This window comes from Bombina bombina, chromosome 5, assembly GCF_027579735.1.
Source record: "Bombina bombina isolate aBomBom1 chromosome 5, aBomBom1.pri, whole genome shotgun sequence".
NCBI lineage: Eukaryota > Metazoa > Chordata > Amphibia > Anura > Bombinatoridae > Bombina > Bombina bombina.
Window position 1 is genome coordinate 246,441,837 of NC_069503.1, and position 14,379 is coordinate 246,456,215.

General features: G+C 35.5%; 1 protein-coding gene across 1 annotated transcript in view; it reads right to left on the bottom strand.

Annotated features, from left to right (window-relative positions):
* GPR158 (G protein-coupled receptor 158) overlaps nt 1–14,379 on the bottom strand; it is a 734,480-nt gene that overhangs the window by 603,837 nt on the left and 116,264 nt on the right. Inside the window, exon 2 of the mRNA XM_053713931.1 lies at nt 10,040–10,145. Coding sequence (XP_053569906.1) covers nt 10,040–10,145 — 106 coding nt within the window. The remainder of the gene's footprint in view (nt 1–10,039; nt 10,146–14,379) is intronic.

Sequence of the window (14,379 nt, forward strand, 5' to 3'; positions counted from 1 at the left end):
GCATTGAGTCTTACAGGCCCATTTATCAAGCTCCGTATGGAGCTTGAAGGGCCGCTCTGAGCAGGCGGACAGGAATCGCCGGAAATCAACCTGATCGAATACGATCGGGTTGATTGACAGCTCCCTGCTGGCGGCCGATTGGCCGCGAGTCAGCAGGGGGCGGCGTTGCACCAGCAGCTCTTGTGAGCTGCTGGTGCAATGTTAAATGCGGAGAGCGTATTGCTCTCCGCATTTAGTGAGGTCTTGCGGACCTGATCCGCAGTGTCGGATCAGGTCCGCAAGCCCTTTGATAAATGGGCCCCATGGTTACTTGAACATCAGCTATGCACAAAAATAAATTACTGTTAGCTTCAGATCTAATTTAAACAGCCTTATATCACACCCAAAAATATCATGATTTTTGCATACATATGTATCCTTAAAGAAGAAATGTCTAGAGAACTATATTTTGAACAAATGGGCATTTGGTTTTTAAAGCTATTCAGTTCAATCTTACACACAGCCTTGCAAAAAAAAAATATAACTCTGCTATAGCAATACCATGCCAAATATGCAATTAACCTATTTATTTATCCCTGTTACTTCTATTTTACCACTGTTTGGGAGTCACAGAAACAATTCAGTCAAGCTTAACACTTGGAAATTGTTTCTGACCTAATTTTTGTTGAATGAACAAACAATTCAGCGTAGCTTGGATGTTTTCCCATGCTATGAGAAATATGTTTCCATGGTAACGTGTCCCAGGTAAAATGTCTCCACAACCTTACTTAAATGTGATTTCATAGACAGGCTATTGGTTCTGCAATTGTCTGCAAAATGAACTGGCTAATACACAAAGAAAATGTAGAATCTTTAGACCTATGCCATCAATAAGTGGAATATTGCCTAAAATAAACTACCAAGGAAGGACACTTCATTCAATATGTCACTTTACAGAAAGAGAATCATTATGGGATAATACATGTTTATTAGCCTGCATTTTCTTCAGCTTAGGATAACAGCACATCAGTGCATATTTTGTCACTGTAACCTTGATTTGTTTTTATTTTTTTAATGAGAAATTTCCTATAGCACAAATGTTCCATAATTTAAAGGGGCAGTCTACACCAGTATATTTATTGTTTTAAAAGATAGATAATCCCTTTATTACCCATTCGCTAGTTTTGCATTACCAACACAGTTATATTAATACACTTTTTACCTCTGTGATTATCTTGTATCTAAGCCTTTGCAAACTACCCCTTATTTCAGTTCTTTTGACAGACTTGCATTTTAGCCAATCAGTGATGGCTCCTAGGATCCTAGGAACTCCACGTGTGTGAGCACAGTGTTATCTATATGAAACACACGAACTAACACCCTCTAGTGGTGAAAAACTGTCAAAATGCCCTGATATTAAAGGCGGCCTTCAAAGGCTTAGAAATTAGCATAAGAACCTCCTAGGTTTAGCTTTCAACTAAGAATACCAAGAGAAACAAGCAAAACTGGTGATAGAAGTAAATTGTTTAAAACTACATGCCCTATCTGAATAATGAATAATTTGTTTTGGACTAGACTGTCCCTTTAAGAAGAAAAACATTTGCATGCTGAAAGCAATTTAAAAATGTTAAAGTTGTAAAACAATCATTTTATTTTTAAAGGGATTTAAAACCCAAACATTTTCTATTATGATTCATATAGAGCATGCAATTTTAAACAACTTTCTAATTTACATCTATTATCAAAATGTATTAGTTCTTTTGGTAAAATGGAAATTGAATTTTTTTTTAACAATTGCATCAAAAGTCTTGATGATCTAAACCTCGTAATTTCAGATGTGTTTTTTCTCGCCAACCCTCGCACGTGCTACCCTGGTGGAATTATCGTAAAAAAAGGGGTAGTTCTTGAGAGTGGCGAGATGTCTCCTATTGAAAGAAATGGAGCTCACAGTTAGCTTGTCATCTTTTAGTTGGCGAGAAAGAACAGTGAGATCTGTAGTGTGAAAATCTTTATAGAATTACGCTGGGATTAGAGAGACAATTTCATATACACCCATTAAACACCCATGTTCAGCCCATTTTCCAAAAAAACAATTACACCTTGTATTTTGTACTTAAAAGTACAAATTTCGAAGTAATTTCTGCACATTCTGCGTACTTAAATTCTGATCTACGCTGTGCAAATTTAATACAATGTATTCCTATGTAACTTATATGCAAATTTTTTTTTTATAAAATACGATTTTTGGTGAAGAATTTTGTTTTGATTTTTTATGCACCTTTACAATACAATTTATTCCTAAGTATTTTTATGTGAATGGTTCAATAATTCATTTTGTAAGAATATAAAAATGTTATTGTGCACTTTGTAATGTATGCATCTACTTCCCATACGAAAATGCAGCATACGCCCCTTGGCGAGACACCCTGTTTTCAGGGAAAAAAGTGTCTTTAGATCATTCCACCAGGGAAATAGAAAAACTGACGAGTATTCTTTAATAATGTCACCAGCCCAGAGACCTTTATATCATCAGGCCTAAAATCATTCATGGGGGAAAAATGTGGATTTCACCAGTAGTAGTAGTAGTATAATGTACTAATTAGATTTACAAACACAAGTTTGTAACATCCTTGTTTTACTGTATTTTATACATTGGTTGTCATTAAATAGTAAAAAAATGAATGTTAAAAACCCCAGAAGCTATTGAAGCTGACATCTGAATAAAGAATAACAACTTCATCCACCTATGAAGTCCCATTTACTGAAAATAACTGGTACCCGAGCGGGGCAAGACCGGCCATCACCTGGCACAGCAAGGCAGTAAGAAGCAGAACAAGGTAGGGATGACCTTGCACCATACACACATAATAATACTGGAGCCTGGGTGGAACTGAGACAACAGGACCCTAAATACAACTAGCCCTGACAGACCAGGCAAATGCCCTGTATGCCCTATACTCAATCTGAACCTATTATACAGCATACATCAGGAACTAAAGCTGCTAGATCTGATTTTAAATGATCATTTGTTTATAATTAGAATGCAACACAACACACCTTGAAGAAGTTTGACCATGATAGCATCTTTATTTTAATATTTAATCTTTACTTTCAACTTTGCCTTGAGCCTTAAAAATACTGACCATGGTTTTAAAATAGGGTGGCAACCTTATCCCCAGCTCAGGACTAGTAGTGCACTGCTGTTCCACTATATATTTAACTACTCTGTAGGCCAGCAATTTGATTACAAATACAATGGTCTAATGAAATAGGGCATTAGATTATTACACTTAAAACACTCTTTAAAATTCCAAATACCCACAATACCATACATAATATCTATGCTCAATTAATTCAAAATATAAGTATGTCATTTTTTAAATAAGACATTGTATTGAAGATTTTCAATATTACATTAAATGTCATGATGTGATGTTAAAGGGATGCTAAACCCAAAATCTTTCTTTCATGATTCAGATAGAGCATGCACTTTTAAGGAACTTTCTAATTTACTCCTATTATCAATTTTTCTTCGTTCTCTTGCTATCTTTATTTGAAAAAGCAGGCATCCAAGCTAAGGAGCCAGACAATTTTGGGTTCAGACCCTGGACAGCATTTATCCACCAATCAGCAGAGACAACCCAGGTTGTGAACCCAAAATTGGCCGCCTTCTAAACTTAAATTCTTGCTTTTTAAATAAAGATAGCAAGAGAATGAAGAAAATGTGATAATAGGAGTAAATGAGAAATTTGCTTAAAATTGCATGCTCTATCTAAATCATAAAAGATAAAATTTGGGTTCAGGGTCCCTTAGACCACACCATGTAGAATTGTACAAGATTCATCATGTCTAGATACTGCTCTCTCATTTGGATGACAGATATTATTTGAGTACAGTGTCGCTTTAAAGGACATACAACATCTCTTGCTTTTGTGTAAAATTGTTCTTGTCCCACATTCCCTTGAAATGTTGCAAATGTTAGTGTAGGCAGATTGGAGCATTTTAAAAATGTAGCTTACAGATTTTGCTTTTAGGCCTCTCCAGGGAGCCTGGGGCAAAGCACAATTTTTACACAAAAACAAACAATGTTTATTGTCCAATATAGAGCATGCAATTTTAAAAAAAAACTTTCTGATTTACTTATATCATCTAACTTGCTTCCTTCTCTTGGTTTCCATTGTTGAAAAATAGGTATGGTCAGTAGTAGCAATACATTACTGGGATCTACCTGCTAATTGGTGGCTGCACATATGATGCGTTCAGCTAGTTTCCAGTAGTGCATTGCTGCTACTTTAACAAAAGACACCAATAGAATGAAGCACATGAGTTAATTGGAACTTTTTTTTAAAACTGTAGGTCCTATCTGAAACGTGAAAGAAAAAATTTGGGTTTTCATATCCATTTAAAGTTGTTTTTTATAGCATGAACTACATATTAAATGAAATAAACAAACATGCTTTATAAATCAAACTTGATCTAACACTATCAACGGCTTGTGATCTTTAATACAGTCTGATTAACACCGTATACAGCCTCGTTATTGTATGACGCCTGTAGCTAAATCCATGCCATAGTAACATGTAAGCAATATGATAGAAAACACACATCAGTATTAAAGATAGATTGTGTTTTCTAATCTTAACAGCAGGTTATTTTTTCTTATTATTATTTATATTAAATAGAAATGTTAATTCTAACCTTTGCTTTGATGGTATCAACATGAATTTATTTCTTCAGAAAAACATATTAATTCATTTCTTATTATGTATTCAAATAATACTGTTAATAGGAAAATGTTACTTGTCCGCTCATTTAATTTATTAAGGGACTATTCGAGACACTGCAGGAAGTCAGCTGCATGCTGGGTTTAATTAGTCTCAAAAAACAGGTTATGTGGAGAAAGTACATTTCACATTAAGAGCAAACTACAGCTAGGCGATGGGGGAAAAAATTAACATCTTGATAAATGAACATATAAATGTAGAAGTAATAAAATATTAAATATGATTATGAAATAAAGCAAAAACAACCCTCTAAATAACACAGGATAACAGACTAATAGAGAATAAACTGAATGCATGCACATTTACATGCTGTAACATTAATGAATATTGTTATGATCCCTCCCCCCCATTTTTTATAGGAAATAAATTTAAGAACATTTTACATAAAAAAAATATATGTAAAGGGGGAAAAATGTAAAAGTATGCAGGTAAACATCAAGGGTCATAATAAAATATAATGCATAATAAAAATGAAGGGCTGGATTACAAGTGTATCAGTTGCCAGCTATCAAAACACAATCATATACACTGGTCCAATTTTGGCCTTTTAAGGGTACTGCCCCAGTGACAAGCCCTTTGTACCTCATGATGGCAAATTTGTACTCAACACAGCATATTACAAATATTGTTCCATTCAATTTTTGTTATATATCATTCAAATATGCATTCATTCAATGTGTACTTTTTCAGGCAGTATTACAATAGCCACACTGCAGCTTTAAAAAAAAAAATTGTATACTTAACTGTAGCAATGTAGCAATTCCAAAGACTGCTACCGACCCACCTGATTGAGCCAGGCTAAACAACCAGTTCTGAAAAGAACTACTCGAGGTGTTTTATATCACTCTGTACTAAACTCTAAAAATACCCCATTTAGTATAGGGTCACATGCCAAATAAAACAAATATATAGAAAACATATAGAAAACAACATAATAATAAAATATAACTCTAACAAAAATAAGGGGGATTCGAGGGAGGGATAAATGATAAAACTCACAACCATACATTGAATTGCCACTCTATGCAAAATATATGCAAATGAGTATATTTCCCCAGTACACATTTTGGTGATGAACCTTCTACCAATAGATGGAGCTGTGTTACACATGTCAAGGAACTTTCAAACAGATGGCGCTATGGCGTGTTACACAATGTCCATGTATGCGACTGGGAGACGTTTAAAACATTTTTTTTTTTCTTTGTAATTTTAGTTAATACATTTGCTTTATGTTTAAGAGTTAACATCTTGATGCTCTAAATATAAACATTAAAATGTTAAGTTCTTGTTTGCTATTTAGAACCAGCAACACAGTATCATTGAATATATGGGTTAATAAAGGGACAGTATAGTCAAAATTAAACTTTCATGATTCAGATAGGGCATGAAAAATTTAACAACTTTCCAATTGACTTTTATCACTAAATTTGCATTGTTCCCTTGGTGGTATTTTTCAAAAGCTAAACCTAGGTAGGCTCAAACTGATTTCTAAACTATTGAAAACTGCCTCTTAGCTCAGAGCATTTTGAAAGTTTTTCACAGTTAGACAGTACTAGTTCATGTGAGTCATATAGATACCATTATGCTCACTCCCATGTAGTTATTTAGGAGTCTGCACTAATTGGCTAAACTGCATGCCTGTCAAAAGCACTGACATAAGAGGACAGTCTGCAGAGGCTTAGATACAAGGTAATCACAAAGGTAAAACATATATTAATATAACTGTGTTGGTTATGCAAACTGGGGAATGGGTAATAAATGGATTATCCATCTTTTTAAATAATAACAATTCTGGTGTAGACTGTCCCTTTAAGTATTATTTTTGCTTTGCTCACTACTTGCATATTACCAACAACAACTGAATATAATTATTTTGCTGTACAACATGTATGTTGCATTCATTTTGGGTGACTGACAGTTATGTGAATATGAATAATTGAGCTGTAGAAATGATATTGACTTGCAGGGTTTGGCAGCCTTGAACCACCCACCCCCTCAACCTTTTAGTCACACAAGTGATTGTACCTTAAATGGATTAAATGGTACAGATATGGACCCTTTAACAGTTGGAAACATACTTGTACCTTATTTACCGCTAAATGGCTAAATTAGTTCCTTAACCCCTTAACGACCGAGGACGTGCAGGGTACGTCCTCAAAAAAAAGGCAGTTAACGCCTGAGGACGTACCCTGCACGTCCTCGGTGTGGAAAGCAGCTGGAAGCGATCCTGCTCGCTTCCAGCTGCTTTCCGGTTATTGCAGTGATGCCTCGATATGGAGGCATCCTGCAATAACGCTAGATGGCCATCCGATGCAGAGAGAGCCACTCCGTGGCCCTCTCTGCACCGGACATCGATGGCCGGTATCGTTGGTGGGTGGGAGCCGACTTGGGAGGCGGGTGGGCGGCCATCGATGGGCCGGGTAATGTAGAGGGGGGCGGGATCGGGGGCAGGGCCGATGGGGGCGCGCACGGGCGCGCGCGCGTGCACGGGGGGCGGCGGGCGGGCGCGTGCACGGGGCGGGAGCGGGAGGGAACGCTACACTACAGAAAATCAAAGTTTGAGAAAGGGGTATCTGAATAAAAAAAAATGTAAATCAAATGTATCTAGGAGGGGGTGGGGGGTTGGTCTTTGGTGGGGCAGGGAGCTACACTACAGAAAAGGGGAAACATTAAAAAATATAAGCAATTTTATTCTAAACTGGGTACTGGCAGACAGCTGCCAGTACCCAAGATGGCGGCCATTAAGACAGAGGGGGAGAGTTAGAGAGCTGTTTGGTGGGGGATCAGTCAGGTTGGGGGCTAAAGGGGGGTCCTACAGAGCAGCATATGTAAATATGCCTTTTCTTTTAAAAAAAAAAGCCCAAATATAGCTTTTATTTTAGTACTGGCAGAGTTTCTGCCAGTACTTAAGATGGCGGGGACAATTGTGGGGTGGGGGAGGGAAGAGAGCTGTTTGGGAGGGATCAGGGGGTCTGATGTTTCAGGTGGGAGGCTAAGCTCTACACTAAAGCTAAAATTAACCCTGCAAGCTCCCTACAAGCTACCTAATTAACCCCTTCACTGCTAGCCATAATACGTGTGATGCGCATTTAGCGGCCTAAGTACCAAAAAGCAACGCCAAAGCCATATGTGTCTGCTATTTCTGAACAAAGGGGATCACAGAGAAAAATTTACAACCATTTATGCCATAATTGCACAAGCTGTTTGTAAATAATTTCAGTGAGAAACAAAAAGTTTGTGAAAAAGGGAACTTTTTTTTTTATTTGATCGCATTTGGCGGTGAAATGGTGGCATGTAATATACCAAAATGGGCCTAGATCAATACTTTGGGTTGTCTGCTACACTAGACTAAAGCTAAAATTAACCCTACAAGCTCCCTACAAGCTCCCTAATTAACCCCTGCACTGCTGGGCATAATACACGTGTGGTGCGCAGCAGCATTTAGCGGCCTTCTAATTACCAAAAAGCAATGCCAAAGCCATATATGTCTGCTATTTTTGAACAAAGGGGATCCCAGAGAAAATTTTACAACCATTTATGCCATAATTGCACAAGCTGTTTGTAAATAATTTCAGTGAGAAACCGAAAGTTTGTGAAAAAGTGAACGATTTTTTGTATTTGATCGCATTTGGCGGTGAAATGGTGGCATGAAATATACCAAAATTGGCCTAGATCAATACTTTGGGATGTCTTCTAAAAAAAAATATATACATGTCAAGGGATATTCAGGGATTCCTGAAAGATATCAGTGTCCCAATGTAACTAGCGCTAATCTTGAATAAAATGGTTTGGAAATAGCAAAGTGCTACTTGTATTTATGGCCCTATAACTTGGAAAAAAAAGCAAAGAACATGTAAATATTGGGTATTTCTAAACTCAGGACAAAATTTAGAAAATATTTAGCATGGGTGTTTTTTGGTGGTTGTAGATGTGTAACAGATTTTGGGGGTCAAAGTTAGAAAAAGTGTGTTTTTTCCACTTTTTTCTCATATTTTATAATTTTTTTTATAATAAATTATAAGATATGATGAAAATAATGGTATCTTTGGAAAGTCCATTTAATGGCGAGAAAAACGGTATATAATATGTGTGGGTACAGTAAATGAGCAAGAGGAAAATTACAGCTAAACACAAACACCGCAAAAATGTAAAAATAGCCTTGGTCCCAAACGGACAGAAAATGGAAAAGTGCTCTGGTCACTAAGGGGTTAAGGTGTAATTATGATCCATTGAGGGTACAACCACAGCAGTTGTACCCTAAGTGTTTACAAATGGACCCCAACCATACCCTTTTTTATGACAGTGTATGGTTATTGGCTTGCAGTGGTGAGCAAGTGCCTCCCCAATCCATTTAACACCACACTGAAGGATTGGCTAGTATCATAGGCTAGTGCAAAGTGGGTACCAACAAAGGCTAAAATTTAGCAGGTTTAACCTAGACACAGGGTAGTGGTGAACATTTCTCAAGACCACACTGTATTAGAGCCTCACTCCACCAGCTTATACCAGATGTTCTCAAGGTGCCTACAAGTTCCAAAAGTCATTGGAGTACAGTAAGAAACAAATGACATTCCAGAAGTAAACTGCAGTGCTCCATTAAAATTTCTATTATTAAGCAAAATTGGGTGTGAAATGCATCAGAATTCTTGTCTCAACAGACTTTTATTTGAAAAATGTATTATTAAAGTAGTTATTTTAAATGTTAACAATCGTGTTATTGCTTGGCTTTAGATTGCTAACCTAGCACAACCAATATATTTTATCTTTAATTAGCAGAAAATAGTAAGAAAATCTGTCGGCTAACATATTTACTTTCCAGATAGCACTTGGATCAATTCCATGCTGAAAATATGACCAAACAACTATAATTTAGATTTTTTTTATAACTGAATCCACAATGTACATATTTTAATCTGGCATCATACACTTACAATTATTCCATAAAGACTTATTTTTATTTTGTATTCTGAATGCCTGATTTTACCCACAAATCCTAACAAACTATATGAGCGCCACACAGTGTTTTCAAATAGTTGTTAATACAAATGCAGTACTGAACCAAAAAATAAATATAATTAATTATATCTTTGTGAACAAACATGCATTATATAATTGGAGCGAGTATGATAGTTATTAACATTATACCACAGGCATGTTACTTATGCAAATACAATTTAAATTTAAAACAAACATTTAGGAAGTCTGTTGAGATAACATTTATATTAGTCATCTGGTTAACATGTATCCATATTTTCTTTTTGGTATTATTTCCCTACCTTTGAACTATTGTGTTGGCATCGATGAGTTCCAGAAAACCATCCATCATTTGCGCATTGGTCAATGTCAAATTTCTGCAGGTTTATATCCACTTTAAGTACTCCCCTGTAACAAATAATAACAAAAGAAAATAAGATGTACTCAAATTTAAAAAATAATAAAATAAAAATATGTACTACTTTGTAACAAATAACTATAAGATAAAATAATATGTATTCCCTTGTAACAAATAAGATAAAATAATATGTGCTCCCTGGTAACAAATAATAATAAGATACAATAATATTTACTACTTTGTAACAAATAGTAATAAGTTAAAAATAATATGTACTACTCTGTAACAAATAATAAGATAAAAATAATATGTACTATTCTGTAACAAATAATAAGATAAAAATAATAAGTACTCCTCTGTAATAAATAATAAGATAAAATAATATGTACTACTTTGTAACAAATAATAAGATAAAAATAATAAGTACTCCTCTGTAATAAATTATAATAAGATAAAATAATATGTACTCCCTTGTAACACATAATAATAATAATAAGATAAAATAATATGAACTCCCTTGTAACAAATAATAATAAGATAAAATAATATGTACTCCTCTGTAACAAACAGTAATGAGATAAAATAATATGTACTACTTTGTGACAAATTATAATAATATAAAATAATACGTACTCCCTAGTAACACATAATAATAAGTTAAAATAATAAGTACTCTACTGTAACAGATAATAATATAAAATAATAAGTACTCCTCTATAACAAAAATAAGATCAAATAATTAAAAACAATTTTCACAACAACCTTTGAAAGCAAATGAAAGTAACTTAACGCTTCTTGATTAACATCATCTATGTTTCTTACTCCTATTAGCACCTGGAAAATAAAAAGGCTATTCCATAAACACTAAAAGTTTCCATCTATAAAACTGTGCAAGATATACAATATTAAGGGCCAGATTACAAGTGGAGCAGAATTTTAATGCTCCCGCTTGTGCAATAACTCTGTTAGAAGTAAGGTTTTTGTGCACATTGGGTAGCACTTGTATTACAATGTGTGTATGGGATAAGTGCAGCTTACAATGTTTAAAGGAATAGTTTTTCTTTCATGATTCAGATAGAGGGGCCGATTTATCAAGGGCCAAATGGCCTCTAATGCCCCTGTTTCCGTGAGAGCCTTCAGGCTCGCCTGAAACAGCAGTTACAAAGCAGCGGTCTTAAGACCTCTGCTCCTTAACTGGTCTGCCTGCTCTGAGGCTACGGACATCAATCCGCCCGATCTCATATGATTGGGCTGATTGACACCCACTACTAACGGCCGATTGGCGACGAATCTGCAGGGGGCGGCACTGCACAAGTAGTTCACAAGAACTGCTTGTGCAATGATAAATGCTGACAGCATATGCTGTCGGCATTCATCGATGTCTGTTGGACATGATCCGCTGAGCAGATAATGTCAGACAGACCGATGATAAATCATCCCCAGAGCATGCAATTTTAAACAACTTTCTAATTTAAAGGGACAGTCTAGTCCAAAAAAAACTTTCATGATTCAAATAGAGAATGTCATTTTAAACAATTTTCCAATTTACTTTAATCACCAATTTTTCTTTGTTCTCTTGGTATTCTTAGTTGAAAGCTTAACTTAGGAGGTTCATATGCTAATTTATAAGACCTTGAAGGCCGCCTCTTAAGAATGCATTTTAACAGGTTTTTCACCACTAGAGGGTGTTAGTTCATGTTTTTCATATAGATAACACTGTGCTCGTGCACGTGAAGTTACCTGGGAGCCATCCTTGATTGGCTAAACTGCAAGTCTGTCAAAAGAACAAATTTAAATGCTCTATCTGAATCATGAAAGAAAAAATGAGGTTTAATATCCCTTTAAATTTTTTTAAGTTCAAATTATTAGTACCTATAGCTTGAAGTTTTTATGTTGGTTAGAATTTTCCCTATACAGTATTTATATATATACTGTATTATTTTATTATTATTTTTCAGTTTAAAAATGTTATTTTTGGTATCTGCATATAACATATCAATAAATAATAAATATGTTGCTAATGTATTTATAACTGCAGCAAATTTACATCTAGTGTGCTGCTAGTATAATATTACTTGTATATGTTAAAGCACCATAAAAACCTTTCATTGAATAGATAAACAGACAAAAGTAGCCAGGCTGATTAGTACAGAAAGGCATTCGGCTACTGACAGAGACAGAAAAAGATACATATAATAAATAAATATATACAGTCATAAATATAGACAAGAAGAAAGATGCAGAGACACACAGAAAGGTAAATATTGACAGAAAGATTAAAAAATAGATAAATATAGACAGACATAAAAATATAGACAGCTAGACAACGATGCTTCTATTTAAGGATCATGTAAAACTGAAAAAAGGATTCTTTTATTTACCAGCAAAATGGAAGATATTGCTGAAGGTATTAAATGCATAAAGAAATATGGGTTTTATTGAAAGCATATGTCTGTGAAGCATAATTATTTCCACATTCTGTAGACTACTTCTGCCTTGGGTTGTTCTTTATCTCAGTTTCCTGCAAAGAGGTTAAACACATAGTTAAAGTGTCACTCAGGACCCACAGAGCACTGCCGATTCCAAGCAGAAACTGACACTGATCCTGTCATCAGAGCTAGTAGCACAGCTTGGCTGTGCAACTAGTGCTTCTGATTGTTTCAGTTCAGTTTCCAGTCACAACCAGCAGTTCTCTGCAGGGCCCTGGCCAGTACTTTCTCTACATGTTGAAGCCCTTTCCAGGACTTATTACATAGCTTTGCAGAATTGCTTGTGATAAAATTAAAGTCAAATTAGAGCATGTCATTTTAGCACTAAAATGGCCCTTTAAAACACTTTATTAAGGGGATAGTAAAGTCTAAATTAATTGTGCAGGGTTCAGATAGAGCAGGTCATTTTAAGACACTTTTAAATTCACTTCTATTTTCAAATGTGCTTTTTCTCTTAGTATCTTTTGTTGAAAAAAAGTGTACATATCCAACACTACTGTGTGCTAGCTGGTGATTGGTGCATGCACACATTTGGCTCTTGTGATTGGCTCACTTGATGTGTTCAGATGGCTCCCAGTAGTGGATTGCTGCTCCTTCAGCAAATGATAATAAGAAAATATACAAATTTGGTAATAGAAGTAAATTGGAAAGTTGTTTAAAATTGTATGCTCAGTCGGAATCATGAAAGAAAAATTTTGGTTTCATGTCCCTGTAATATTGACACCTAAAAAAGGAAACACGAGGTGGCAGAGTTTCAGGCAGTTATAAAGATTGACTCATGATCAAAAGAGCAGCTCAGGAGAGAAAGAACTGTATCAGCTGAGAATTAGTAGTGGGAAATGTTGAAAGGTATCTATGGTATAAGGGGCTATTGGGCACGTGCTTGAGCTTTGTATATGGGTGGCACACTGGGTGGCATTGTGCTTGTGTTTTGTTTAATGATGCTGTATTTAGATCTTTCTGTGGTACTGAAGTGCACCATCAACAATAGGACTCACACAGAAACTGTCAAGGAAAAGACTGTTTTTTTCTATAGGTAGCAATAGGTGATGTATAATTGCACATTGTATTTGAACTGAATGCAATCATTCTTGTATTAAAAGTGCATAAAGGTCCCATTACTATGATTTATAATAATTTAGAGGGGTTTTCATGTAAAAACACATGCTGCTTCTCAAAAATATCAAGGCGTAGCTGTCTCCATCATTTTCCATTGCATGCCAAAAGCAAAATGCAATAAGGAATAGGCATCTGATTGGGTGGGAGCAGCGTTCACCAAATCATATGTTTGCACCTGAGAGATTCATGAGAACTTGCAATCGAAGGGCAGTGAAAAATACCAGATGGATAACTTCTTCAGTGATTTCTAAAGAGGAATAGTGGCATTTAAAACACGTTTATCATTTTCTTTGCTGCTGTTTGTTGCCTTTGGAATGTGCTCATCTTGACCCTTACAACTTTGTATACCACCTAGATCCACCACAGATGGATCTATTCTCAGAACCTAGAATTTAAAAAAAATGTTGGTAAAGTTTACAGTTTTTAGAACCCTTCTAAATACTGTGGGCTTGATTACGAGTGGATCGCTAATAGTTACACGCATGAGATAAGGGGTTGATTGTGAGGGTTTGCTTGTGTTAGGTTTTCTGCTCGTATTACAAGTTGAAAGTAAACACAATCACTTAAGCACAATTCAAGTTAATACTCATTGGGCTAGCACGTCCTCAGAGCTCTGGGTAACTGTTTTGCAAAACAAAAAAGTGTCACAAAACACATCAAAAATACCTTACAAAGT